At 34.3% G+C, this 27159-nt stretch overlaps 1 protein-coding gene across 1 annotated transcript; it reads right to left on the reverse strand.

Moving 5' to 3' along the window:
• Nucleotides 1-340: 340 nt before the first annotated feature.
• On the reverse strand, nucleotides 341-26352 carry LOC129255546 (CTD small phosphatase-like protein 2). Its single transcript, XM_064095995.1, has 12 exons — nucleotides 26344-26352; nucleotides 21491-21583; nucleotides 15735-15873; nucleotides 11991-12101; nucleotides 10962-11213; nucleotides 10649-10751; nucleotides 9789-9900; nucleotides 9247-9333; nucleotides 8208-8350; nucleotides 7516-7642; nucleotides 6907-7002; nucleotides 341-6501 (listed from the first exon to the last, which is right to left on the reverse strand). The coding sequence occupies exons 1-12, from the start codon at nucleotides 26350-26352 to the stop codon at nucleotides 6436-6438; spliced, it is 1338 nt and encodes a 445-aa protein (XP_063952065.1). The 3' UTR covers nucleotides 341-6435.
• Between the last annotated feature and the right edge of the window lie 807 nt (nucleotides 26353-27159).

Genomic DNA, 27159 nt, shown 5'->3' on the forward strand with positions numbered 1-27159 from the left:
GACACCATCATCATTTACACCACCACCACTACCACCAAAATCATCATCCATCCATCATCATCATCACTTCACTATCTTTAATCATTAATTACCACCAACACTGTCCCCATCATATTACTTTCCAGTAGTTGTGGGCATGGCTGAAATATCTATCATAATGCATAGGCTTGAGTGTCTCTTACAAGAAAATATCTCAAGTTAATTTGATTTAATCTCATCAATATATTTCCATTATGAATCAAAAGGTCCTAAAAGAAGTTATCGGAAATTTTATGATTGTCTTATTCGAATAATAAAGACATTTATATCAATAAGACAAAAGAAACAAGGAGTCACAATATTTGGGGTGTTGAACTGTTTTTTTAATGGTAGACAAGCCAGAAAGGCACAAGCAATCACACAGATTAAATGAAGAGGTATATACAATAAGGTAATAACTACAGTCATCTACATGTACATTGATCTATAACAGAGGGTCATATCTTACAATTTCTTCAAACACAAATATAAGATTGGTGAACTGTGATAACTAGAAAAACCCCTGAATGTCATAGTTTTGATGTCATATGATATCATCAAACTAAAAATTTTGAAAAGTAGGCTGCATTGCAAATCATGGTATTTAAAGTTATTATGAAAGGGAATGGTCTGAGACAGAATTTTCGGCAATATTCAAAAGACTTGATATAAATCCAAGCATAAACAAATAAAAAATTTCATTGAAAAAAAAAATGAAACAGATGTTTCTCCTACCCTTTCACATTTTGTCAAACTAACAAAACAGAATGCAGTGACACATTTATTCTGTCTCTTTGGGCCCATTAACACCAGGGTCTGCAACCAATCACAAAATGACAATGGCCCATTAAAAATGATTGCAAACTTTTGTTACAGTATTGAAATCATCTTGCTACTTTCCTTAACACCTATAATGTCAGAACTGAAAATACAGATTTTTCAAAAGCTCTTCAAGGATCAGGAAAAAATTATAATAGTATTTTTATATTGATCACTAAACCCTACAATGAAATCGGTCAAGTGAACATGAAAGCCTCTTTATTTTGAAACTGAATTATTCATATACTCATTATCTGGATAAATTTACAACCACCATGATATGTTGGGTTGGTTTGCATCAAAGAAAATGTTTAAGATAACAAATCAAATTACATATAATCACATGATGAAGATAGTATATACAATTTGTACATGTACATCAGAAGGCTGAGCTAGAAAATGGACAAATTAGTTTCATAATTGAGATACAGTACACTATAGGGCAATCACCTTTGTATGATCTGTGGAATAAAACCAAGTCAGTGACCTAGTCATAATACCCCCCCCCCAAAAAAAAGGTTCATAATCATATTTCAGTATAATGTTAAACGCTGCTATCACCAGTAGAGTGACATACCATTCTATTTTTTTTAAATCCCTATTTTGTATGTTCATCTTAAAGAAATTTCCAGAAATAATGACCTGTTTCAAATTCAATGAAAGGGTGGATAATCTCATATCTAAGTTGTTATGGAGCTAGTTTAGACATTATTTTAAACACATCACTGTTATGAGATACAAGGCTTTGTTGCCTTAACTGGTAATAACTTATTTCAACACAGAGAGCTCCAAAAACTTTTTTTTTAAATGAATGTAAACACCATTAAAATACCATGTTGTGTGGGAATGGATTAAAATAATAGTATAACCAGATAATAAAAAATCTATGGAGGTGATTAATACCATGAAAGCATCAATACCTACCCATGTAAAATTTGTTAGCAACAGAATATCTGGCATATACTTTTAAAATTCTCATATGTTCAATTTGATCATCTGCCGTAAATTTTGTACAAATGGATCACAAATGATGTCCATATAAATCATTAATGAATTCTACAAGTACATTTCACTGCTTTACATCTTATAATAATGCTACAACAAAGCAGGAACTTAGTAAATGATAACTGCATTGTCAAGGAACAAAAATAAGACTTATGTCTTGGGTGAACTTTCATACAAAGGCATGCGAATGGAAATGAATGAAACATTTTTCCTTAATACTCTATTTTATTACGAGGTTACAATGAGAATGCTGAATACTCAAAATGGAAAATATGAAGATAATCATGCATATCTGTAAGCACATGCTACATGTAGCTCCACACTGCTGCAATGATTTACCAAAAGCTGTCTCTACGAACAGAAAGCAGCATTTGCAAAGAGTGGTGTAAAATCCTGAGCATAGAAGCAAAGGGTCTTGCAACTCCAAACGGTGCAAAGAAGAGAAGATTGATATTGATGCAAGAAAGGAAAATGTGGATCGAGACTCGGGGAAAGGATCCTTCAAGACAGCCAACAGTTTTTTATCCATACTCTGGCAAAAATTATTGCAGTTAAAAATCATTCTAAAAGATTTACTATTCCAAAACTCTAGTTTCCTGTTTTTGCTTCATCTTCAAAATCCACATGAATCATGATATGCTTTAATGGGGTTGGAGGATATTATCCAGTCCCTATCCAGCAACAACTCTTGCTAAGATATTATTTACGACTCGATCCCTCTTTTTCTGGATCATTCGTACCACATTAAGCATAATCACAGAAAAGCGAAAATAACTTTAGATCACTAAATACAACAGTTCAGTAGACTGATGACCAACAATGTTCCTCTCTTAAATTTATGTCAGTAGTAGACATCCAGGTCCCAAAAACTACAGATAAGTCAAATGATCAACAAATAAGGACATTGGTCTCATGGGTGGATTGGTATCATCAGTTGGCATTGGTGTTTGAATGATCTTACATCAGCCACAGCACCAATGTCAAAGTGTCCGAGGTGCTTGGACAGACATCACTAGGTTTTAAGCTTTCAGTAATATTCAGTGATGATATCATTGTTGTAAACAAACATTCTGTGTTGAAGCTAGATTAAGCAGCCTAATACACCTCAATACAAACACCAAACTTGAAATCCACTTCAGTCTCATTGGATATCACAGGTGAGAAGAAAAAGACAGAGGAGAGCAAAGGAGTGGTACACATTGAAGAACTAAGAACCCATTGCCTCATACAAATGCTCATTGGTCAACCAGTATATGATATACTTCGTTGACATGCAGCATATCTGTTTTGTAACATGATGAACATTGATTGAAAATAAAATGCTACAATGAAAGAGCATCCCCAACACTAATTAATATTTTATTAATTTGTACATATCTAGGAATTCATAACAAATCATGGACAATTTCATCAACCAAAAGAATAACGTGTCTTAAATTGATGCATTATTTTCATGGGAAGCACCACAAGAATTTCAGAGTAATATTGTACAAACTTAAATCTTACTAATGCAATGCTTCCCAAAGCACAGCAAGCTTAGTTGCAATGTTACTACGAATACCGAGACAAAAAGCAGCATTTAGGAGATTATCGAGTTCTGAAATATTATTTGTTTAAATTACTCTTCCTAGCAGATCTAATTGGATAAGGTAAGTTCTCACAAAACTTGTGACAAAGTAATTAATGACAAGTCAAGGATACATAAGGTGCAGGCATGGATGATACAATACATAAAACGGCACATGAGGGGCAAGTTCACACTTATTTTTATACCCATGGAAAGGTATAAAAATGGATACATTCATGTATCCTCATTCTTTACATGGTTGCAGTCATGGTTGTTGGTATTGATATTCAAAACAAATTATTTATTCACAATAAAATACTTTAAGAAAACATGTATGGAACAATTAAGTAACATAATTTTCAGTGTGAAAAACCTCATATCTTTTTTTTTATTCATAAAAAGGATTATAAAAACTATATATTAAAAAAAACTAGGATAAAAATTAAGATATATTTCGTACATTTTGAGAAGAAAAATAAAGGAAAATTTGATTGCTTTGAATGCTCAGGTATTTCTGGCTAAGGTTTTCTGTCTTCAATTGCCATATTTTTTTATAATGAATATCTTAATTTTCTATTGTTGCCACAGTGGACTTTAACAAAAATAGTAATATATAATAGCAAGAATAATACATAGCAAAAAGAGTAACCACAACTTAAGAGCTTAAAAGGACCGCAAACTGTCTTGACATTGCTGTACGTAAGTTAAATAAAAAGTGATAACACTTAAAAATAACCTCTGTAAATATGTGGCACACAGAGACCCCCTCTGTCATAGAAATGAATGTTGTAAATCACTACAGTAGAATAATTTGTGTCAAATATCTTTCTTAAAGAAGCAGGCTTTAGGGACTTGTCTCTTTTTAAGTTTTACAACAAACTCGTATACAAGGTTTATATGCAATGCGGACATTTAAAAACACTACAAATTACAATGATATAATAGGAGGAACAAGATGTTACAAGTTGATGATGCATGTGGACAAACTAAATAGTTAACAAGTAAAACACTCCCAAGTTTATGTAAATGTTTACATGAAGTGGATCACCATTTTACAAATTTTTTTTCAGCTCATTCACATATGATAGAAAAAATGGAAAGGGAAATAAGCAGCATATCTATTTACATTTTTACAATAAAAACAAGATTATAAAAACTAAAAAGACCCACAGAGGAATCAAGCTAGCATGTTTGATCTACTTCCACAAATGGGAATGGCAATAAGTTATTTTTACTGAAAAGTGCTATTTCATCCACTTTAATAAAAAGAGTCACCTTAATTTACTCCCCCAATTCACATGTCCTGACCAGTTAACAAGCATAAGTGGATTGTGAAATATTCAGAAACAGAAATATCATGCGGAATTGTAATTTTCTCTTGAAAAATTAACAAAAAATGTATGTTTATTCTAATATTCAATGCATGTAAATGCTAATGCAGAATAAAATCTTGAATGATCCAAAAGGACTCTCAATCATAGCTAAAGGGAAAATATTTTGATGGAGGAAAAGTGCCTTTATAAAAGTCAATTTGAATCACACAATGTATGGTTATAAGAATGCACGACTACCATATCATAAAGTCAGGGCATTTCAAAGAAGTATTTTTTTATAAATGATTTAATGAAGAAAAAACATTTACCTTTTATTTGAAGGAATTAAAAATCGATTACCAGTACTTTAGACTAAAATGAGTGAATTTTAAATCACTGATTGTCATACTGAGAAATTGAAGGTGTAGTACTAAAAATAAAAATTTACTGCATTATTTCAGGAATTTTTTTAGGGTAGATAAAGATATATCAAGATAACATCAATGAGAGAGAAATAGAATTAAAAATCAAGTACTACTCGTCAAAGAAAAAGGCAGTTTTAAAGCAACACAAATAAAAGCCAAAAAAAAATCAAGATAATAATTCTATACAAAGATATGAGTTTCTTCATAATATTTACAAACATATGTATAATTATTTACATAGGTAAACTACAAGTTGCTGGCATAAAAATCTCCAAATTGCTAGTCTTCATTTTAAAACAGTTTTATTCTTAAAAAATTACTCTTTATACTGGATGGAATTCCATAAATTCATCTCCCTATTTTTTTCTTTTTTTGTTCTAGTAAATTGATTTTTTTGGTTTAATGTCTCTTTACAAGAAAATGTTTATAAAAAAAATTTGTTGCAACACATCATTATTAAACTTCACTTCATTCTTCTCCTTTTTTTGGTCCACCTGTATATAATTTTTTCTTCAAATTTATCAGTACTTATTTAATTTTGGCACTTAATATTGTTTTTCCCTAGCCAAAGATAAAAACAAAATAATTATGTCTATGGGAAGCCCCCAAAATTTGAAATACAACATTCTCTTTCTGATATTAAGGTGAAATAAGCAGAATTGTAAAATGTACATATTTTTTTCTAAATGAAAATGAATTTCAACACTACTCATACTTCGCACACAAAGAGAAATATTGTTTCATAGACAGAGAAGTGATGAAAAAATAATGTATTACCTGATTGAGTAGGAAATTATGTGAATGAAAATTATAAATACCTTTTAAAACTAATCTGATGAGGAAAAAAATCTGACTAGCACTCATATAACTTATTATAAAACTTCTACTGTTCACTTGAAACATATTTTTTGATAAAACAAACAAAAATATATATGATGTTCTTAATATCTTTCGATACTGAAAACCTCGATTTTGGCAGCCTTGGTTTGCAACAAACAAACAGGGCCATAAGTCTACATACAGAGTATTTACACAGTGAAATCAAACAATTGTTATTTACACAGCCTTAAAATACAACAAGCAATTGTTATGAAGAGGTTGTTTGTTGTGTTTTTTTTCTTTTACTTTGTACATGATAGTTAAAAATCTGTCATCATTCATAGAAATATTTCTTGATTCTCTTTCTCATTTTTTTGTTTTTGATTTTTTGCATACTAGCTCACAAAAATACACTTTTATACAAGATTCTTCTATGGTGCTCTTTCTTACAATGAAAGCTCTGCTGTTTTTAGTCAGGAGGTAACAGCTCATGGAGACGGAACTTCGCCCGAACATGCGGTCTTACGTCTTCGTTCTGTACAAGATAAGAATAAAATATTGCAATGAACATTATGGTTGGCACATAAACTATTCTATACAGGAATGAAACACAATCAATTACAAGTATCAAAGAAGAGTTGTAATTGGCCACTGTCGTGTATAATCATTACTTAATGCTATGTAGTCAAACTCCCCCCCCCCCCCGGAATAATCCTGACCCTATAACACAATTCATATGATTTACAAATCCTCAGTAACCTTCAAGTATTCAACTTTCCCTACCAATTCTTTTCACTAATAAACATTTAAGCTAAACATTCAGCCATCTGTTTTCTTCATTTGAACATGTACAGTTGATTAACAAATCTATGAATAAGTTTTGGGGGAATTTCTTTCAGTATTCCAATGGATAAAGTGTACTCTGCTCACTTGTACTTACCATTGACACTAGGCTTTCTAAGAACGGGACCAGTTTGAGCAGTTCTGAGTCATTGTCGTCTGCAAACCAACTCTCGATAGGGATGCCATTCTCCAACTATATCAGAGAGAAAACAGAGCATAATAAGCACAGTGAATTTACCAAATCCTTTTCCTATTTCAAATAAGTCAATGGTGACAATAATTAAGTAACTACTGTAATTTTCTTTAAATAAAAAAAAAATAAATGTTATGGCCTGCAGAATGGGTGTTTATTCATTGTTTTGAATCCTCCTTAACATTAAGCATATTGTGAATTTTAATAAAATTGTAAACAATAGGGGAATGGCAATTGTATAAGTACAGAAACTCTTATTTCCCACTGAAATTTAACTTCACCTTATATTGATACTTTCTAATAGGTCGTTTGGCCACTACTTATAAAGTTCTGTAAAACGTTTTTATTATATTTTTTGTTTCCATATCAAATAATGAGAATTAGTGCTTTGAACACTATAGAATTCATCATCATCACTATCATCATTATTACTACCACCATCATCATAATCAAAACCGATGTTGTCATTGTCATCATCATAAACATCATATGTAATGCGTCTTTAAAAAATACCTGATATCCAAATGCTTGAGGAGAGTTGTCAATGATGACTGTCTTTGTTAGGTCTCTGCCCAGAATATTGAGATCCTTTATGTAGTTACCTTGGACACAGATGCAGTGCTCTCGGAACAGACGATGCCTATGATAATAACAAATCACTACCATTAAATTGAGAATCTCTGCGAATGTAAGTAATAAGAAATGTTGGCAACTTAAATATCACCTTCGTGTAAGGGTTAGTTACAATTAAGCTAACAATAAGATGCTACTCCTTGATATATATGCTTTGTCAAAGATTAAAATTTGATATTACTTGTAAGGTTGATAGAATCTTTTACCTTACAGGGAAAAAAAATTGTATGATTATATATACAGATATTAATTTTTTAAAGGTTATAATGATTGTGTTTTACTATTATTTCTTTCTAATTTACTTTCCTTGCTTCATTTATTGTCCTTTTTTCTCTTCCCTAGTATTTCTTTATTTCCTCTTTCTAAACATTTTTTTAAAAGTGTGCAGGGAAACAACTTCTTGTTAGTGTGATGGGTGTATTCATCCTTACTACATGTTTTCTGCAATACCACGACCTACCGTATATGCCTTTTCTCAAACTACTAGACCTGATTTTTTTTGCTATCAACAACCAAACCTTGTTAAGCAGTTTTACTAATGATTTTACAAAAACAGTTCCAGTCACTCTCACCTGACTAGCTTCTTTTCTGGATCAAGCAGATTCAACAGCTTATCTGCATACACTCTCTTTGATGCAGTGAATAAGATGATCTCAAAGATCTTTGACATACGCTCCAAGAAGTCCCGAAAGAATGGTCGTGTTCTCACATACACCTGGATGGATGTGAAAAGACATGCATGAATTTTTTTGAGAGGTGCAAGGTTACAGATGAGCATAAAGTTTTGGTTGTGACTGTGAGATTGGATTTTGGTGGTTGCATTTGTAATGCACCTGAAAAATTAGTGTTTGCTATAAGATTCTGTAATACCGAGTGATTAAAGTAATCTTTCAGTTCGGGCAAAATGAAAAATGTCAAGGTGGTAATTGAAAGAGCATACGTGTTGTTTCTCATGCTGCCAGCACTGAATAAACTTAAACATTCTGATAATGCTACTTTTCCTACTTGGTGGATCCTGGAACTAAACAAAAGCAGTAAGGTATTGTGTTGAAACTTTCTAAAACCAATAGACAGGAAGTGTTAATTTGTGCAGGAGTTATTAGGCCAACATGTAATAATCCCTCCATTGAAAATTCTTGGGGATTTATCCTCCTTTTGACTCCTTACACAATATCCATTAGGCAGGGTTCTTGAATAGAATACATAAAACACTGTTTCTCCAAACATACTGTATTACAACCGACTCTCTTTATATTTCTTTAATAGTGGGTAAAAAACAATATTATGAATGAGGGGGTTAGAGAGCTGGTCTTATTCAGGCTTACTTCAGCTTGGTACAATTTTGTATGTTTTTATAGCCAAATAAATAGTAATAATAATGATAATAATGATAATAATGAAAATAATAATAATAATAACACTAATAACAGGTCTTGTGCTAAAAGTATTACAATAACATGAGGGGGACATCGCACAAGAGCTTACTTATCTTTATAGAGTTAACCCATGGGAGACTGAATGATTTTACTATAACACATGTTTCCCATACACTCCAGCCCGTATATATTTGAGTTCAGTCTCCAACAGGTTAAGACAGGTAGAGTGTCTCACCTGGTACTCATTGTCTTGAAAGTATACAGGGAATGACATGGTACAGTTCTCCATCTCAGCTAAGCTGCAGTGAACCAAAGTCTCATCCTGTTTAAAAAAATACAATGCATTCATGATAGTATTCATCATCATATTAATCAATGCATACATCATGACATCCACTGTCAATGCTGTCTTCATCATCATCTTCAATATCATCATCATCATCATCATCATCACCATCACCATCACCATCATCATCACCATCACCATCACCATCATCATCATCATCATCATCATCACCACCACCACTATCATCATCATCATCATCATCACTCACAAAATCATCATCTTCATCCTCACCAACATCATCTTCATTGTCGTCATCATCATCATCAATAATGACCCCAGATACCAAAGTCGTATTTGACTTGATCATATCACATAGTCATTGTAATAACCACCCTTGAATCCGTTTCTATACATTAGAAAGGCAATGTGAATATATAATTATCAAACTATGATTTGTAATCAGTGCATTTCATTACATCATAAAAACTCACCAAATCAAGAACAAGGGAGTACTTTGGGGACCGTCTTGTCTTGAGAGGAAGGACAGGTGTACGATTCTTCTGTTCCTCTGTAGGAGGAGGTAGCTGCTTGATGAAATAGTATCTATATATGACACAATAATTTTAAAGAAGGAAAAATTTTAAGCTAAATCAAATTATTTCAAATTTGATACATGCATGTTAATAAGGCAATAAATATATTTTGTTGGATAAGCCTTTTTATATTGCTATAAAGTTTCATCACGTTCACAAGTCAGTCTTCCAAGGTTTAATACTGTGGCTCATAAAAAAAATCATATATTGGATTGCTGTGCATCATATATGACTTATACCACGGTCACATTTGCTCTACGGCGGCCGTACGGCGAGTCGAAAACAGCCGTTTTATTCATTTTTACTGAAACCAATTATGTAGCTGGTACAAACAAATGTGACCAAGGTATTATAGACTATACCAATATAATGTTCAAACAATTTCCTTCTCCTTCTGTGAAGAGTTCATAGCTGTCATTTTACTTTCAAACCTCAATGTTTTTGTATTACCTATCCAATAATTTTTAGTCTTGTGTTTTTTTTTTTCAATCTGTCATGAAATGGCAGTTCTTTTAATATATCATTACTTTTTCACTCAGGGTCTACACCCTAAAAGAGATGCTTATGTTATGAGATCAAATCAATGTCTTAACACATGGTCTTGGAAACTTGAAGCAGTACAAGGTCACAAAAGCATGTTAGATCACCTACCACTGTAATCATTTTTAATGTAGAATTTGACTTTCAGCCCAACTTATATACCTCCTATCACAATGAATAACTCTGAGAAGGATTGGTTAGATGGGGGTGATACTTACGGATCAAATGTTTCCCACTCATCTTCTATGCTGAATTCTGGTTCGATGGGCTCATATGTCTGATACGTAATCTGGCACGGAGGCCAATCATTGTGATTGGCATCTACAGACAAAGACAGATTCAAATTAATGAAAAGTATATGCATCGAAATACAACTTTTGAGATTATATTTTTATTATGCTATTAAAAATTATCAGCAGAAGTAGCATATTTAATGTTTGAAAAATTAAAAAATCAGTGAAGATAAATGTCGTACTAAATAAATTCTATGATGACACTTTATAAAGTAGCCTTGATCTTTGAACAGCTTACCTTTGTAGAGTTCCTGCTTCTCCCTCTCCAGTTCTTCTTCCTCACTAGGGCAGGCTATTGGTACAGAGTTGTGAATGTCAGAAGGGACAATGGTCGTCATCGTCGTCCTGGTCGCATCACCCCCTGCTGCCGACGTGGTCGGATTGGCCGTGTTGAGCTCAGCACACATGTTTTCCTTGTCAAGGTTGACCCCATCCAGGTCCAGGTTCTCAGGGACGGCTGTCAGGTTCTCTTTGTTCTCTGCCTGTGAACCTAGCCCATGGAAAAAAAAAATTAATGAAGAATGGTTATCTAGCTTGTTCAAACGTTTAAACCAATCTGAAGAGTATATTTAAGACTTACTCTCTGATTAAAAACTACACGAATAAATCTTCATACATAGCTTTCCGAAACATTAACAAAATTTATGAGAAAATGCTCAAATAAGCAAACAATAAGAAAAATCATGTCAGAGGGCATGAAAGTCAATAACTTTGTTTCAGATCGAAAGTTTAAATAAGTGATCAATCTGCTCATTCATCTATATGGGGGGGAACCAACAGAGGCAACTGACAAAGGCTGGGCTTGACAAACTGCAATCAGCTACGAACAAAGCAGAGAGAGAGAGAGAGAGAGAGCTGCTTTATTTTGACAAAGTTAATAGTTGGAAAATTATCAATGTCTGATAAAAAGTATTATTATTAAGAAACAATAACTGTAAAATATAATTTCCAACTAAAATTTAACAATCAAGGTATTTTAAAAAGTAATAACAATGCATTAACTAAATTTTGCATCATGCAATTGGGTTTTGTTTTCAAAAGCATCAACTGCTTCCACTCTCTTATACCATTTATCTGATCGATTTACTTTCTCTATCTCTCTCTCTCTCTCTCTTTCTTTCTGTGTCCTTATTCTTTGCTACAGAAAATATTCTTCCATATATAGCAATGTCATGGCAGAAATAAAACTTCTTTGTATTGCACAATCTCTATGAAACTGAAGTGATTTGGCAAGCGAACAGTGAAGATGAAAGCACAATTTTCTTACCTCCAAAGAACTGATAAACTGGTGAGAAGATGGTTCCAAGGAGTGTTGATCTTGCAGGGGTTTCGGTGCCGTTACTTGATATGGACTTGGCAGCTACAGCACTAATTGGAACTGAAAGAGAAAAAAAAATGGAGACACAATGAAGCACCTCTATTAGCTGTAGTTGATGCCAAAACATACACATGAAAGCAATCTGATTTTGAGTGTTTCATTGGTAATGCCTGTACATGTAGCAGCCAAAAGGGATTTTATAGTGGACTTGTATTGAACTTGTTTTGTTTTTCTTTATAGATTTTTTTTGCTTTGACATAGAAATTTTGGAGATAAAAATGATGCATATTTTTTTGTAATTGAAATGCTGTTATAGCAAAAATGCACAATTTGCAATAGTGAAATGAATTGTTTGCATTATAATTAAACAGAAAAAACAACAACAAATGAGTTGGGATTATCTTAATTCTTATAGCATGTAAAAGCAGTTCTATGAATAGGCCTAATAATTTTAAAACAAAATGTATATGTATGAGTACATGCACATTTTCATAAAATTTCCAAATATGCATGAATAGACCGAACATTCTGCCCATTGAATTTTTTAATTTTTTGTTTAAAAAACCTCAATTTTGCAAAATATATTAATGCAATCATACTACACTGTAAAAGTATAAAAATAAGGACCTCTTGAGTCTTCCAGTATATAATAGGCATTCGGGAAATATGTACTGTACATGTACTTCATCATAAAAATGATAGGTATCTGATTACACATTGCTTGATACATTACAGAAATCAACACTGACCAGAAGTGAAAGTCTTTGAATGCTTTATTCCCACATATGCCAGTCTACAGTCAAGACTTATTGATCTGAAGGCTGAAAGATATTTCATTGTGTCTGTGTCCCATTTTTGCCTGAAATATCATTTCTATCAAAGCAGCATGATAATCAATGACATTGTCTGTCCCACTTTTCATTGTGAAGAAATACACAGGATGTATGGCGGAAATATCAGTGAGTGATGTGCAAAACCGCAACAGAGTACCAACAAAAAAGAGACCAGTGAGTTAGTCTTATACTGCAGACTTATATTCGTCTCAAGAACTTTCACAAGCATGACTTTCTTACATGTAGTACATGATTATTCATGACATACATGTATCCAATGTTTTAAACAACTAGAACATGTTCTGCTAGTATACTACTTCGTTAACACTAAATCCATTGTGATAGAACACAATTCAAATATGAAGTTAAGAGATTTATTCATATGGCATGAGACTTTCACATGATTAAGAAATTGATACTAACATGTAAACAGCTATTACTTTATTGTGGTTGAGAAATGTACTCCAAGAAAAAAATACAATGCAAAATCCAGAAGTGCACTGGATTAGATTAATCTACATGGGGAAAAATGACAAAAAGCAATTTCCCTCCAAAAACAAGTGGAACGCCTCTGGCAGTCTCGCCTGCATTATGCGATTCGATATAGCAGCAGTGCTGACTTTGAAAACAGCTATTGTATAATTATTCACAAAAGAAAACATTCATATGACAATAAAATACTATGTCCATTGACCCAGCATGACCTTTGACAATGATCATGTGACCTATCAAAGATGTGTGCGAAACATACTTGATTACCCTATGTCTATGTTTCATGAACTACATGTGTAGATCCATAAAAGTTATGATGCCAATTCAACAAATACCCCCAACATGGCCAAAGTTCATTGACCTTAAATGGCATTTGATATTGGTCATGTGAACTGAAACGTGCACAGAATATTCAGGGATACATGGTTACTCTTATGTCCAAGTTTCATGAACTAGATCCATAAACTCTTAAAGTGATGATGAAAATTCCACAAATACCCATAACATTATCAAAGTTCATTGACCCTAAATGACCTTTGACCTTTGTCATGTGACCTGAAACTCGAAATTCCATCGGCTTTCCAAAGAAGTTTTGAGTAAATAACATGAAAGAAATATTTTTAAAGATGTGTAAAAACTATATTGTTCTCTCAATTTATGGAGTGAGCACAGGTTATCAACAAAAAATTGTAGCTTTCCAAAATTTGCATACATGTATAACAATGGAAAACAAATGTTTTCTCTCACTAATTTGCTGAATTAATACTAAATATTTGAGGGAAGAACAGTCTCCCATCATCTCAGTTTGTTTTTGTCGAACATTCATACTCTCTGGTGCTCCTAGCAGCGGAAAGAATGAATAAATTATGTGCAGAGCTGCCAACATTGGGAAGATAGAATCCAGAAGATTTCGCGGAGGTATAATTTTGTGAGGGAGCGGCGGAACGTTGTCCCACGGATGGGAGTTTTGGGTAGCAAAACACATTAAGAAACAACATTTGATAGTAACTGACAGCTGTCTAAACCATTAAAACTTTTTGCAGATAAAAAATGCACATTAGAGAGATTTCATGAATTGTCATTGACTATAAAATATATACTTCAGGCAATACAGTATTGTTTTTGTTGATAATTCATAAAAGAATGCATTCAACATGAAAATACCTTTATCCAGAGGGGGAAGGGGCTGCAGTAGTGGTAAACATGGTAAATGAGCTTGCCTGGCCCTGAGTGTAAAGACTTATAATTATATGTGGCCTGTTTAAAGTCTCTGAGGGATTCCTGTGAAAATTGTCACACAGTCCCATTCCGCTTGAAAATTATCTTTATACTTCGAAAAAATATTTTGTCGTCTTGGTCTTGGATGACTCCATCTCCATGGTCACTGACGATGCGATTGTAGCTAGTGTGGATAAATCGGGATGGGGCGCGCTTCGCACAGCTCAGCCAGCCAGCGCCAGGCCAGCTCACTCACGAAAGAGAAAATGTTCGAATCCGATCAACCCAAGTGAAAGTACCGTAGGCGAAAAAAATCTCCACTTTGCTTCTGTTCTTCAGGATTGTCAATAAAATTATTCCTGAAAGTCGGGGTGTAATAGTAATCCACTTGTTAATCCCATCGTTGATCCAGTTTCAGCTCGAATAAAGCGCACACAAGCTTACGAAAAATGCCTCGCAGTGCTCGTGGACTTCCCTTCTCGTAGCCCCCTGGCGCAGCGCGGCCGGCCGGAGACCAGGCAGGGCCGCGCCGGGGCGCGGCGCATCGGGGGGCATGTGCATGGAGTGCCGCTTAAGTGTTGCCATCACACACATTGCAGAACCCGGAAATAAAATAGCTTGTTAGACTAATTCACCAGTAGTTCAGTAAAATTATCTTCATTTACATTGGAAATCAACGTACGATTATACAAAAACTGGTAAAAGTTACTGGGTAAAATGAAAATGTGATAAGGAGGTTCCACGTGGGTGTTAGGGAGTTGAACATGCTAGACTCGTAAAACAGTCGTTTGTATGAATTTTACAATTTAACAGCTAAAAATCCTGATTATCCGGGAGATTTTGGCATGGGGTCGGGAGAACGGGAGATTGGATCACAATCCAGTATTCTCCCGCAGGATCCGGGAGACCTGGAAGCTCTGTATGTGCATGTGGGTCATGTTGCACCATAATACAATGATAATAGATGTGCCTCATGAATTCCACAACCAAGATCATTCTCTCACGATTTTATTTTCTAATCCCTACAAAAAAAGGAGAGCAAGTTCTCTGCAAAAGTTTTGACTACAATCACATGGAAATTATATAAGGTGCAGGGAACTCCCCCTTTGTTTGTCTGCCAATCTCTCTCTCTCTCTCTCTTGTTTCTCACCTTCTACTTCTGTAATTTCTTCAGGTTTTTCCAATCTCCTCCTCTTTGGTTTTCCTTTGCCAGGAACTGGTGTGGATGCAATCAATGTATTAGCATCTTCTTCCTCTGCCCTTCTTCTCTTACGTGAGACATCATCATCCTGAAAATAATAATGAAGAAACAAAATTTATGTAAGAATACATGCCCAAAACATACAAACTCATACATGTACATGTGTAGCTGTATAAGCTTCTTTCAAGAATTGTTTGAATAGTGGGGAAAAAATTTGCTTTGGATGTTTTAAATAACCATGGACCTGTTGTAGGTCCATGAAATAACAAACCAGTCTATTGAAAATTACCTTTTTTAGGGATGCCATATCTTCATGCATATCCATGGTAGTGAAACAAATATAGTACATGTACATTTCATAACCTTTTTCAAGACACAAAGAGATAAATTTTGAGATAAACGTGTTTCAAAGTTCAGCTGTTGTTTCGCAGATATTTTGGAGGGCAAAAAAGTACTGTATAAGCTGTTATTTTCGCGGGGGTTTTATTTTCGCGGATTTCGCGAAATGTCGATCAGCCGCGAATTTAACAACACGCGAAAATATTGACACTTTTCTTATTCAGTGCAAATGTCCCCAACAGCAAAGCTTTGCTACTGAAAACATCCAGCATGAGGACTTTCAGAAGCATAGATTTGCACATAGTTTGCACTAGTTTTGCTTCTTTCAAAATGCTGTGGGAATGTTTAGTACGTGTTCCGATCGCGAATATTACAACCCGCGAAAATGTCGGGACCCCCGCAATTCGCGAAAAATTCTGTACGCGAAAATAACAGCTTGTACAGTACTCAATTTGATTCAATTTTCATACCATGATAGTAAAATTATCTGAAGAATTAAGAGAGACAGATAACTTATACTCTAACATTTTATGAGATTATAAAACTTAGGGTGTGTTTATGCTTCCATTGTGAGGACGGAATCAGCGTTTTCAAACGTCGATTCAAAACGCCGATCATGAACGTGATTCTGGGAGTGCTGTTTATGCTTAACTTTTCAGAGGCGAAATCACGATCTCCAGCTGGCTTCGCATTGTAATTTTCGTTGAGCAGGAAAGCGAGGTCAAATTGGGCGCGCCCTTTTTCGAAAGTTTTTTTTTCCGAGTGTTGTTATAGGGAAGGTACGTCGACTGTTATATAAACATCGAACAATTTCCGATATTTTAGTCATTGCATGGAGCTTCTTGATATAGCCATATAATTTCCACCATGGTAAGGATAATAGTAAGAAAAAATAAAGAATATTAAGTATACAAAATAATCAATTTGTTTATGCTACTGGGGCATCTGGCGATGTCTCCTCATTATAACTCATGTTCCGGGTTTTTTGGTGTAAATCCCTCAACGTTCATCGTGATGACAAATTGGAAGAGTAATACTAGTAATAGTACAACACATGCAAAACAAGGGAGATGAGAGGTAATTCCGTGGAGGTAACATGCGACCATGGAGCAATGCGATTGTATTTGCCCGCGGATTTTCATCTCACCGGAAGCATGTACCAAATGACGTAATTTAAAGACGTTTACGATCGTGGTTCTGTTTATACTTTCCCAGAAAGCCTGATTCTGGTCAAACGACGTTTACAAACGCACCTTTTTGTGAGTTTACGATCGGCGTTTTGAAACAGCGTTTAAATGAAAGTAAGCATGGACGCAACCGTGTTTTGGACTAATCACGTTTGGAAACGCTGATTCTGGCCTGAAAAGTGGAAGCATAAACACGGCCTAAAGCACACATATACATGTAACAAATATGTACATGGAAGGAATCTGAAGGAAATCAACCATTCACATTAGTGTGGTGTTTTCAATAGTGCGTAGTCAGTAGTACAGTCAAGTACATTATATCACTTCTAAACCATTTTCATCTGAATATGATTTTGTCAGATCTGGTGCACCAAAGAAAAATAATAGAACATTTTAAACTGGCTTTATCAATGAATTTTACCACCACATTTAAAAACTTTCATATGATGTTTAATTTGAATGTTTAACTTGAATGAACAAAATGGACCTGTTGGGGAAAACTATTTGAGCGCATGATTTCTCAATTTTCTTGCTTTAATTCATCGGTCTTCAACATTACACTATTGTCCCGTTAAATGCTGCCATATTTGTTTAAATCTTCCCCCTTGTCCCAAGACGGTGCTTTAGCACAATGTCAAAGCAAGGAGTGAACTGGAAAATATGGCAGTCTGCTCCAAACAGGAAGATATCGTAATGTTAAAAGGCAGATAAATTCAAGTAAGAAAATTTTGCACGCAAACCATCTCTTCATTCTTTGAGTTCATTCGAAAAAGGTTTGAAATTTAATATCTTGCAAAATTTCAATAACATAAATAACATTCTAAACCTGTTTAGAAAATGTTAAATTTTCATCGGTGCGTCAGGTCCCAAAGGTCCTGAATAGAGTTAAAAGGTTTTACAAAGATGGTTAGGAAGAAACACTACTAATTTTCAAATGTACCGGGTAGTTAGAATATTCATACTTTCACCATGTTTGCCAATGAAATTGAAATGGAAAATGTTCTAAAGTCAAAGACACTTGAGGAAAATTACATGTAGTACTGGGATGCGGGGAGAAAAAGTGCTTCTTTATTCAACTACATGTACTCTCGTCAGCTGAAATGATATTTATTTCATAAAGCAATCTTAAATAGATAAATTAGAACATTTCATCGGTGGTCATCCGAACCGTCGTATCACACAGTGCAAACCCATTTCAGAGAAAACCAACTTAAAATTTTACTGTAATTTTCACACTTTAGTTCCCCACCCTTACAACATATTCATTGCTAGCAAAATACATGGTTGGAAAGACCAAGAAAATTGCTTGACATTGGTATCTTTATTTTTACACAAAACCAAGGATCAGAGAAAATATCGCACAACAGCTACATGTAAAAGCTTGTAATTTCGGTTTGAGCAGTATAAATTTATCCTGTTAAAAATCGCTATAGGCGATACAACAACCCTGACCGCGATTTCAATGCGCGCAGTCAATCATACGTCATATCGCTTTTTCACTGCTACAATGCTAAGTCAATGCAGTGCCAATACGACTATTTGACTGACAGCGCATTTGCATATTAAGTGCGTGCAGCTGTTGTTTGTTTTGCTACAGTACACATTTCCTATGGGATTTGCGCATTTCATCAACAATTTGCATGGCCTCGCAGTGAAAATCCCTACATATCTCAGAAAATAAATCAAATTGCTTTCTAGAAATTTAGTTATGAATAGAACTTGTACTTTCATATTCTGCAAAAATCTCAAAATCTTTCTTCTTTTTTTCAAACCAAAATGATCTGATACGACAATTTGGATGAACGCCAACGATATATTCCCCATTTATTTGAGCAAATTTATCTAGAAATGGCTTGAAAGTCCTAAAATATATTTCAGAATTGTTTATCCTTACAAGTTACAACAGCATCATCCATTAGAATTCGAGGCTTGAAGTAGCAGCACACACGTAAACACAATAGGAACTTCACAGAAGCTTAATGCCAAGCCTGTAGCTTATCACTCAATTTGACTGTTCGTTATATTGCCTTGGATAACAACACCAAATTTATGGAAGGAATGTCACACAAATTCATATCTTTTAATGTATACAGAGTGTGATACTATTTTCAGCAAAATTTAATCGCCATTACATCTGTACATGTATTCCCTCTCTTGAAGATGACAGGACAAGTATGCCCCAAATAGTTCCTGTTAGTTTCATATTGCAAAAATCAATAATTCTGATAAAAAGTGGAAAGAGGGAAAGTAGATTTTTCCGGGGGGGGGGGGGGGGGCACTTGGCAGTTAGCCGTTAAATGAACATGTAGAAGAATTGTATTTCCAGGCACATTTTACATCCAGCTAAAGTGACAAAAACCCTTTTAAAGTGAAACTATAGTCATGATAGTAGAAAGACATGTAAAGGTTGAAGATACATAAAACAACTTTAACAAATTTTTAGGAACTTACATGTATCATGGACCTATGAAAGCTGGACATTCATCGGTTAGTTAATGAATTCACTAACATCTGACTGTCATTGTCATGTGAATAACATTCTCTTCATATTTATCTCCTGTGATACCATCATGGTCGCCGTCAATTAAACCATGAGTTACAGAAGCTTTCGGTGATTAGACATTTAATATTAGACAAATTGTATGCGCAGAAGGTAATAAATTGCCTGAATTCTCGGAAATTAATGTGCAGTTCTGGTTTACAACTGGTTATCTTAGTTCCATGGTTTTTATTTGGAAAAATGTATGAATATTTCAAAATAGAGGCTAAAATGAAATTGATTGATTGTAATTTATAATCACATTTTAAAGATTTCCTCATAATATTCCAAAGAAACATGGTGGGTTTCTTGTAGGGGTCGTCCCCCTCTCGTTGTTAGAAAAGTCACTATGAGTGTGCAGAAGCGTGCAAATCGATAATAATAAATTTGATATCACAAAAATCGTCTGCTTCTCAATTTGCTGTTCCAAATCTGAAACATCTTAATTGAAAGGTATAATCTGCTACAAGACATCAGCCAACAAACGGCAAAAAGAGCAAAACATTCCTTTGTGAAGATCAGATTCGCCTGGGTAGTCGCTATTGTCAAAGCACCTGTAGGTATCATTAATATGCACATAGTCAGGAGACGGCGACTATGATTACATCAAAAGAATGCTCGCGTTAATCGTCCATTTCTTATAGGTCCATGCATGTATGAATGACATTCTACCAATATAACTATATGACAATACCAATGACAAGGACACAAAATGAAATGTACAGACACAAACCCCGGGGGCCACTTCCATTGACGAGTGGATACCATGCGCGACCATGGGGTCTCGAAAAGCACCCTAAACACGTATTTTCCATATTCTGAAAATGCACCCCTTATAAACAAGTATTGGTGTGTGAAACCCTACCCTTAACAAGTATTGGAAACAAACCAATACTTTTGGCAAGTATTCCCTGAATTGACCCCCTAAACAAGTACATGTACAACGATATTTTTATTGTTATGTCACTGCCGTCGGTTTTACCTTTACCTGATTGGGTTTAGTACAGCCCCTGCACCTCCCACATCTCGCGCAAATCATAAGTCTAAACACGTAGTGTTGACTCTTGGGGCAAAAAGTACATCCTTTATAAAACATTTTAGTCTTAATTGTTAACACCCTCGCAAATTTGACCCTAAACACGTAGCTTTCCTAGCGAAAATAGAAACCCTTTTTTCATTATTTTAGTGTTTTTGACACCCTTATTATGTTACGTACGTAATGTGCCCTATCTTGAAAAAGACATCCTTTTTACATGTTTTTTTGGTCGCGCATGGTATCCACTCGCCAATGTAAGTGCCCCCCCCCCCCCCGAGCATAAACCTATAAACAGCTACATTTAATTTCCATACAATCAAGTAATAAAATTATGAATTTTTAATACACAAACCAAAGCACAAACAATTTGACTCTAAAGAATTAGGGTCAGCATACATGTAGGGATGTTCCACATGAATTAATACAAGGTGATTAAAGCGAACATAGAAACAGAAATGTAGTCCTTCTAAAGATTTCTGAATGAAAATCATAAATGAAATGAAACCCTCCACTAAGAATAAAAATGGTGCAAGCCAATTTTAAAATGAAACCAAGAAGTTGCTGGCGAGTGGTGCGCAAACACACTGGACCATACCAAACTCACCACCACAGGGGTTTGCCAGACCAACTTCTTGAGGGAGGAGAGAATACTTGTAGAGGTGGAAGGCAGATAGGGACCAGATGAAGAGGAGGAGGCCTACAGACAGGATATAGAAGAAGAGAAAAAGCGCAAAGAGAAAGACAGGAAGCATTACGGGGGTTCACAAACAAACACCCACTATTTCTTGCCCCCTATCATCATAAAATCAACACTTATTTGACATTCAAACTAATGCAGGTGGGTGGGATTCATTCATACATGTACATTGTACACTTCATGATCATACACAGTTCATTCAAGAGTTGTTACAGCACAGTGAGTGAGTGAATGGATATGTATTTCCTTCATTTTTCTGGAGTTCATTTACATAGCTTTTAAAGTTGAATTAAGAAGGGGGTGAGTTTCCATAAATATAGGTTCTACATACAATATATAGTATATATAAGTTGTTCAAACACATAGCATGTCACAATAATCCTCTGCCTTCTCGATATTTTGCTTTGAAAGTCTATGAAATTAGCCACCTGTCAGAGCCCGAGAGACGAGTGTACAGAAAAGTCACTCGGAGTGTGACGTCACCGGGGGGAATTTAGTATAAGAGGTGCCTGAATGTCATACAGAAATGCTATGCAGAGAGAGAAAGATATTTTACAATTTTTTTTCAAAGCAACTCAAATCAAACAAATAGGACTGATATGTACAAATCTTTACTTTCCCTGTATAAAAAACAGTATGAATAACCACCATGAACTCTTCAATCATGATGTAAGATAGCAAACAGTGAGTTATTGAATGATATTTTCACTATTTCTCATTTATTTTATCACGATGTTCAATCAAGTGAGTAGCTGGAAAGTAATTCCGGCGGCTAGCTCAGCGCGCGCTGAACGTATAATACTAGTACACACAACACCCAGGCATTGAGTGTACTGTTATGGTCTGGTATGTCGACTTAGTTCATGGCCGTGCAGCGATCCCCTGGCGTTTTTTCTTCTTTTCTTTTGTCTTTGACTCCACTTTTATATCCTCTGGATCATTTCCACTCATAGCTCATTCCACAGAACAATCTTGAACCAAACGTATAGTATTCTTTCTCGGCCTTCTGAGTTGTTTTCTATATTTAATTACGCTAGGGGTCACCGTCACACATACAAACGCAATTCGGAAGTGAGTTGAAGACAGAAAGATATATAGTAATTAGTATACGGTACGGTAGCTCGACAGCTAGCTGCGCCGGAGCGGGCGGCCGGTCGGCACAAAGCAATTCCGCAACCAACTGTGTTTTTTTGCAAGAGCCGCGTCACACGCGGATAAATATGTCATAATAACACGTCTGCTACGTTATCGACTGGTGAGAAGATCTCGATTAAATTTCATATTATTCACCTTGAAATTATTCCTTTAGGGTCTATGGTATCATTCTGAGGGAATTCACATATTTGGAATAATAGTACAAATATTTTAATCATTTCCTCTTTGCAAGTTCTATGGCTCGCAGATACAACTTCAACTGCAGTTATTCCATATGAAGGAGTACGTGCATAATAGTACACAAAACGGCACTGCCTTGTTTACCAAACCGGGACCGAATACCCCCCGGTGACGTCACACTCAAAGAACACCCGTCTCGGTAGGCATTGCAGGAGCGAACTCAGGGAAAATGGGTAGGGATAAATCGTTCAAATTCACTATTTTGAAAAAAGAAAATGGGGGGTCGAATCACCTATTAGTGTTTGGGGGGTTGTAAGGTTGCTATTAATGTAAATATCTCAATATTTGGAATCGTCTTCTTAATTCAACTTTAAAGATGAGGGAGAGAAGGGGAGGATGGGCACATACTACAGACCATGGGATGTTGTATAAAAGATAAAGCTTTATAAAATATCCTTAACTCAAGCTGTTCTGCCCTATAGGTAGTTATTCTTGAAAAAATGCATGTTTTTCCAAAGCTTAGCAGGCATAATGAAGCAAATGTAAACTGTATTCCAAGCCATTACATGTAGGCCTACACAGTGCTTCCAGAGAAGTATTTCAAACGAAATTGGATTTAAAAAAAAAAAAATTAAGTTTTATTACTGGACGCATGTCAGAAGGTGATCCAATTTCGCGAACAGGGAAATATTTGTCAATTTTTTTAAAAAACATGTTTAAAATAGGTATTACCATTCTGTAAATAATGAGAAAGATTAAAGTCCCTATAACCTTTGTTTTTCCTTAAAATTACTAAATAGCTACATGTAATTATTAATTACATGATTTACACATCAATGTAAATTTGAATTTTCAAATGCGTTTTTCTGTAATTGGACATACTGCACAAAATATGGTGTCAAAAGTTATTTCTACATGTACATGTACATGTACATTGGATCACCCTAGTACTTTGCAGTTTCAATCTTGTAATATCTACATGTATACTTAAAGGGATGGTGCGGGCTGAAAATATTTATATCTAAATTAATTGAGTAAAATTCACAGAGCAAAATGCTGAAAATTTCATCTACAAATAACAAAGTTATAGAATATTAAAGTTTATCAATATTTTGTGAAAAAAATTATATGCACATCAGGTGGGCTGATGATGTCATATTCCCACTTTCCTTTTGCTTATGCTACATGAAATCATAATTTATTCATTTTTCAATACATGTGTTGATGTGTCTCCATTATGATGAAATAACTTGGGGCAATAAATAACTAATGTACTAAATCAGTTGCCAATCCTATTGTTTTAGTTCTTGGTAGAATTTTGAATAAACCTTATTTCATACATGTATAACAAAATACAAAAGAACATGTGAGGATATGACATCAGCCAACCTAATGAATATTCATGAAGACATGCCTAGAACTGTTTCACTTGAATAATGCAAATCTTTAAAACCCATTAACTTTGTTATTTTTTATCTGATTTTGATCAAATTTTCAGCATTTTGCTCTGTGAATTTTACTCTGTTTATTGAGATACAAATATCTCCAACCTGGACCATCAAATAAATCTTTAAAGAAAAATGATTATATTTTATTGTATGCATATTAATTACACTAATTAATTAACAATGTTTAATTTTACAATGTTCCCCCCAAAATGACTGTCACTGTTAATATGCTTGGCAAATGAACTACATCATGAAGAGAAAAGCTTGTTACAATGATCTACAAAACCTTTGTACTGAAAACTTAGTTTACAAATTTTTAATATGCAGGATGCTAATGAATCATATGATATATTCATAACCAAATTTACTACATTGTATAATAACAATTTTCCATTAAAAAAAACACCTAGTAAGAAAATTAAACTGAAATGCTGGATGACCGATGGTTTGCTTCAATCTATTCGACATAAAAACAATCTATATAAAAAATATATCCATAAACCAACAGTTAGAAACGAACTTAAATACAAAGATTCTCTTAAACTAGTTAACTGTTTGAAACGGCAGGCTAAAAAAAATTATTATAAATCTAAATTTGAAGAATATAAAAATAATATAAATCGTACATGGCAAATGATCAAATCAATATTAAATAAAAGAAAAAAATCAACCTCCAACACCATAGTTTGTGACGAAGGTCGGTCGTCAGACCCGTTCCAAATAGCAAATGCTTTTAATAATTTTTTCGTTGAAATCGGTCCAAAGCTAGCTAATATCACTCCTCAAAATAATACAGATTTCAGAACTTATCTATCTGAACCAAATTCAAAATCTTTGTTTTTAAATCCGGTAAGCCAACGTGAAATATGTAACATTGTCATGCGTTTCGATAACAATAAAGCCCCAGGTCTTGATGAATGCTCACCTAAGATTGTTAAACTTGTAATCGAACTAATTAGCGAACCTTTATGTCATATATTCAATCTATCGTTAACCTCTGGGGTGTTTCCTGAAATAATGAAAATTGCGCGAGTTTCTCCAATTTTTAAAGCTGGTGACAAAGAGCAGATCGGTAATTATAGACCCATATCAGTGCTCTCTATATTTTCTAAAATATTGGAAAAGATTATTTATAAAAGGGCCTATAATTTTCTTGAAAATAACAAGTGTCTTTTTGAATCTCAATACGGATTTCGTAGTGACCACTCAACAGAACTAGCTCTTCTCGAATTAACAAATACCATAATTGACTCCTTTGAGCACGACTCATTCGCAATAGGGATATTTATTGACTTGTCAAAGGCGTTTGACACAATTAATCATAATATACTTTTATCAAAACTAACTAACTATGGTATTCGTGGAACTGCCCTCGACCTTTTTTCTAGTTACCTCTCAAATCGGAAACAATGCACCGTTTATAACTCCGTTCAGTCTGAATTTAAGACAATTAAATGTGGAGTACCACAAGGTTCATTGCTTGGCCCACTTTTGTTTATTCTATTTATTAATGACATTTATCGTTCGTCTAATCTCCTTTCCTTTATCATGTACGCCGACGATACCAATATTGTTTATTCTGATAGAAATCTTCATCACTTGTGTGAAACTGTAAATACTGAACTAACAAATGTTTGTAAATGGTTTTGTGCAAACAAGCTTACCATTAACTATAAAAAATGCAATTACATTATATTCCGTAACTCCACAAGGCGTATTGATTTTAATCATGTAGTGGTGAAACTTAACAACCAAATTATTCCCAGAGTTGAAAATACAAGGTTTCTTGGCGTAATTATTGATAGTAATTTAACATGGATACATCACATAAATGAAATTGAGAACAAAGTTGCAAAAAATATTGGAATAATACATCGCCTAAGTTTTTACTTGCCTAAAACTGTATTGCGTACATTATATTGCTCTTTAATCTTGCCATATTTTTATTACTGTAATTTGGTCTGGGCGAACACATACCAAACACATCTTAAGAAATTATGTTCCCTTCAAAATAAAATTGTGCGTATTATTTCTCCAGATTACAATATACCACTAGCAAATACTAAAAATTTGTTTCATTCTCTAAAATTGTTGAAATTAGACGACATCAATAAACTTCGACAATGTCAGTTTCTCTACAGGTGTTTAAATTCTCAAATTCCACACAAATTTCGTGATTTGTTTACGCATGTTTCCAACATACATAATTTTGATACCCGCTCAAATAATCAAATATTCATTCCCAAACATAGAAAAATAATCTTTCAACACAACATTCGTTATACTGGCCCCAAAATATGGAACGAAATACCGGATTACATAAAACAATCTCTATCGTCAAGTAGCTTTAAGTATAAAATGAAAAAACTTCTTCTGTCATTTTATATATGAATATTTTTCAACTTACGTTTCCTTTTGACTTTAAGTTAACATGAACCATGGACAATTGTTGTTGCGGCATTTATATTTTTGCCCCCACTGATACATTTGTTGAGCATTCTATTTTATACAGTAATTCATGCCCGCCTCCCGCTCACGTCTCCCTCTCTCGTTCCACTTCCTTCTCTTCTTTTCTCTGCCCTTTCTTTTGTATTGTATTTTGTATTGTATTTCTGTCTATAGGCGTATCCCGTCACAAGCCTCGGCTTTTAGGGTATACGCCTTCTTCTTTATACCAAACATGTACATATTTATATTCCTCATAACAATTTGATTTTTGTATGAACTAATGTTTATGAAAAGTGTTTTGAAATGGAAGAAAATAAATGTTTATTTGAATTGAATTGAATTGAA

This window comes from Lytechinus pictus, chromosome 3 (genome assembly GCF_037042905.1).
Source record: "Lytechinus pictus isolate F3 Inbred chromosome 3, Lp3.0, whole genome shotgun sequence".
NCBI classification, from domain to species: Eukaryota; Metazoa; Echinodermata; class Echinoidea; order Temnopleuroida; family Toxopneustidae; genus Lytechinus; species Lytechinus pictus.

What these genes read in the sequence shown, in the direction of transcription:
- LOC129255546 (XM_064095995.1), bottom strand. An exon ending in ACTCCCTTGTTCTTGATTTG is followed by an intron (nt 9,334 to 9,788) that starts GTGAGTTTTTAT and finishes TTTTTTAAACAG; the next exon opens with GATGAGACTTTGGTTCACTG. An exon ending in TTCAAGACAATGAGTACCAG is followed by an intron (nt 8,351 to 9,246) that starts GTGAGACACTCT and finishes ACATCCATCCAG; the next exon opens with GTGTATGTGAGAACACGACC.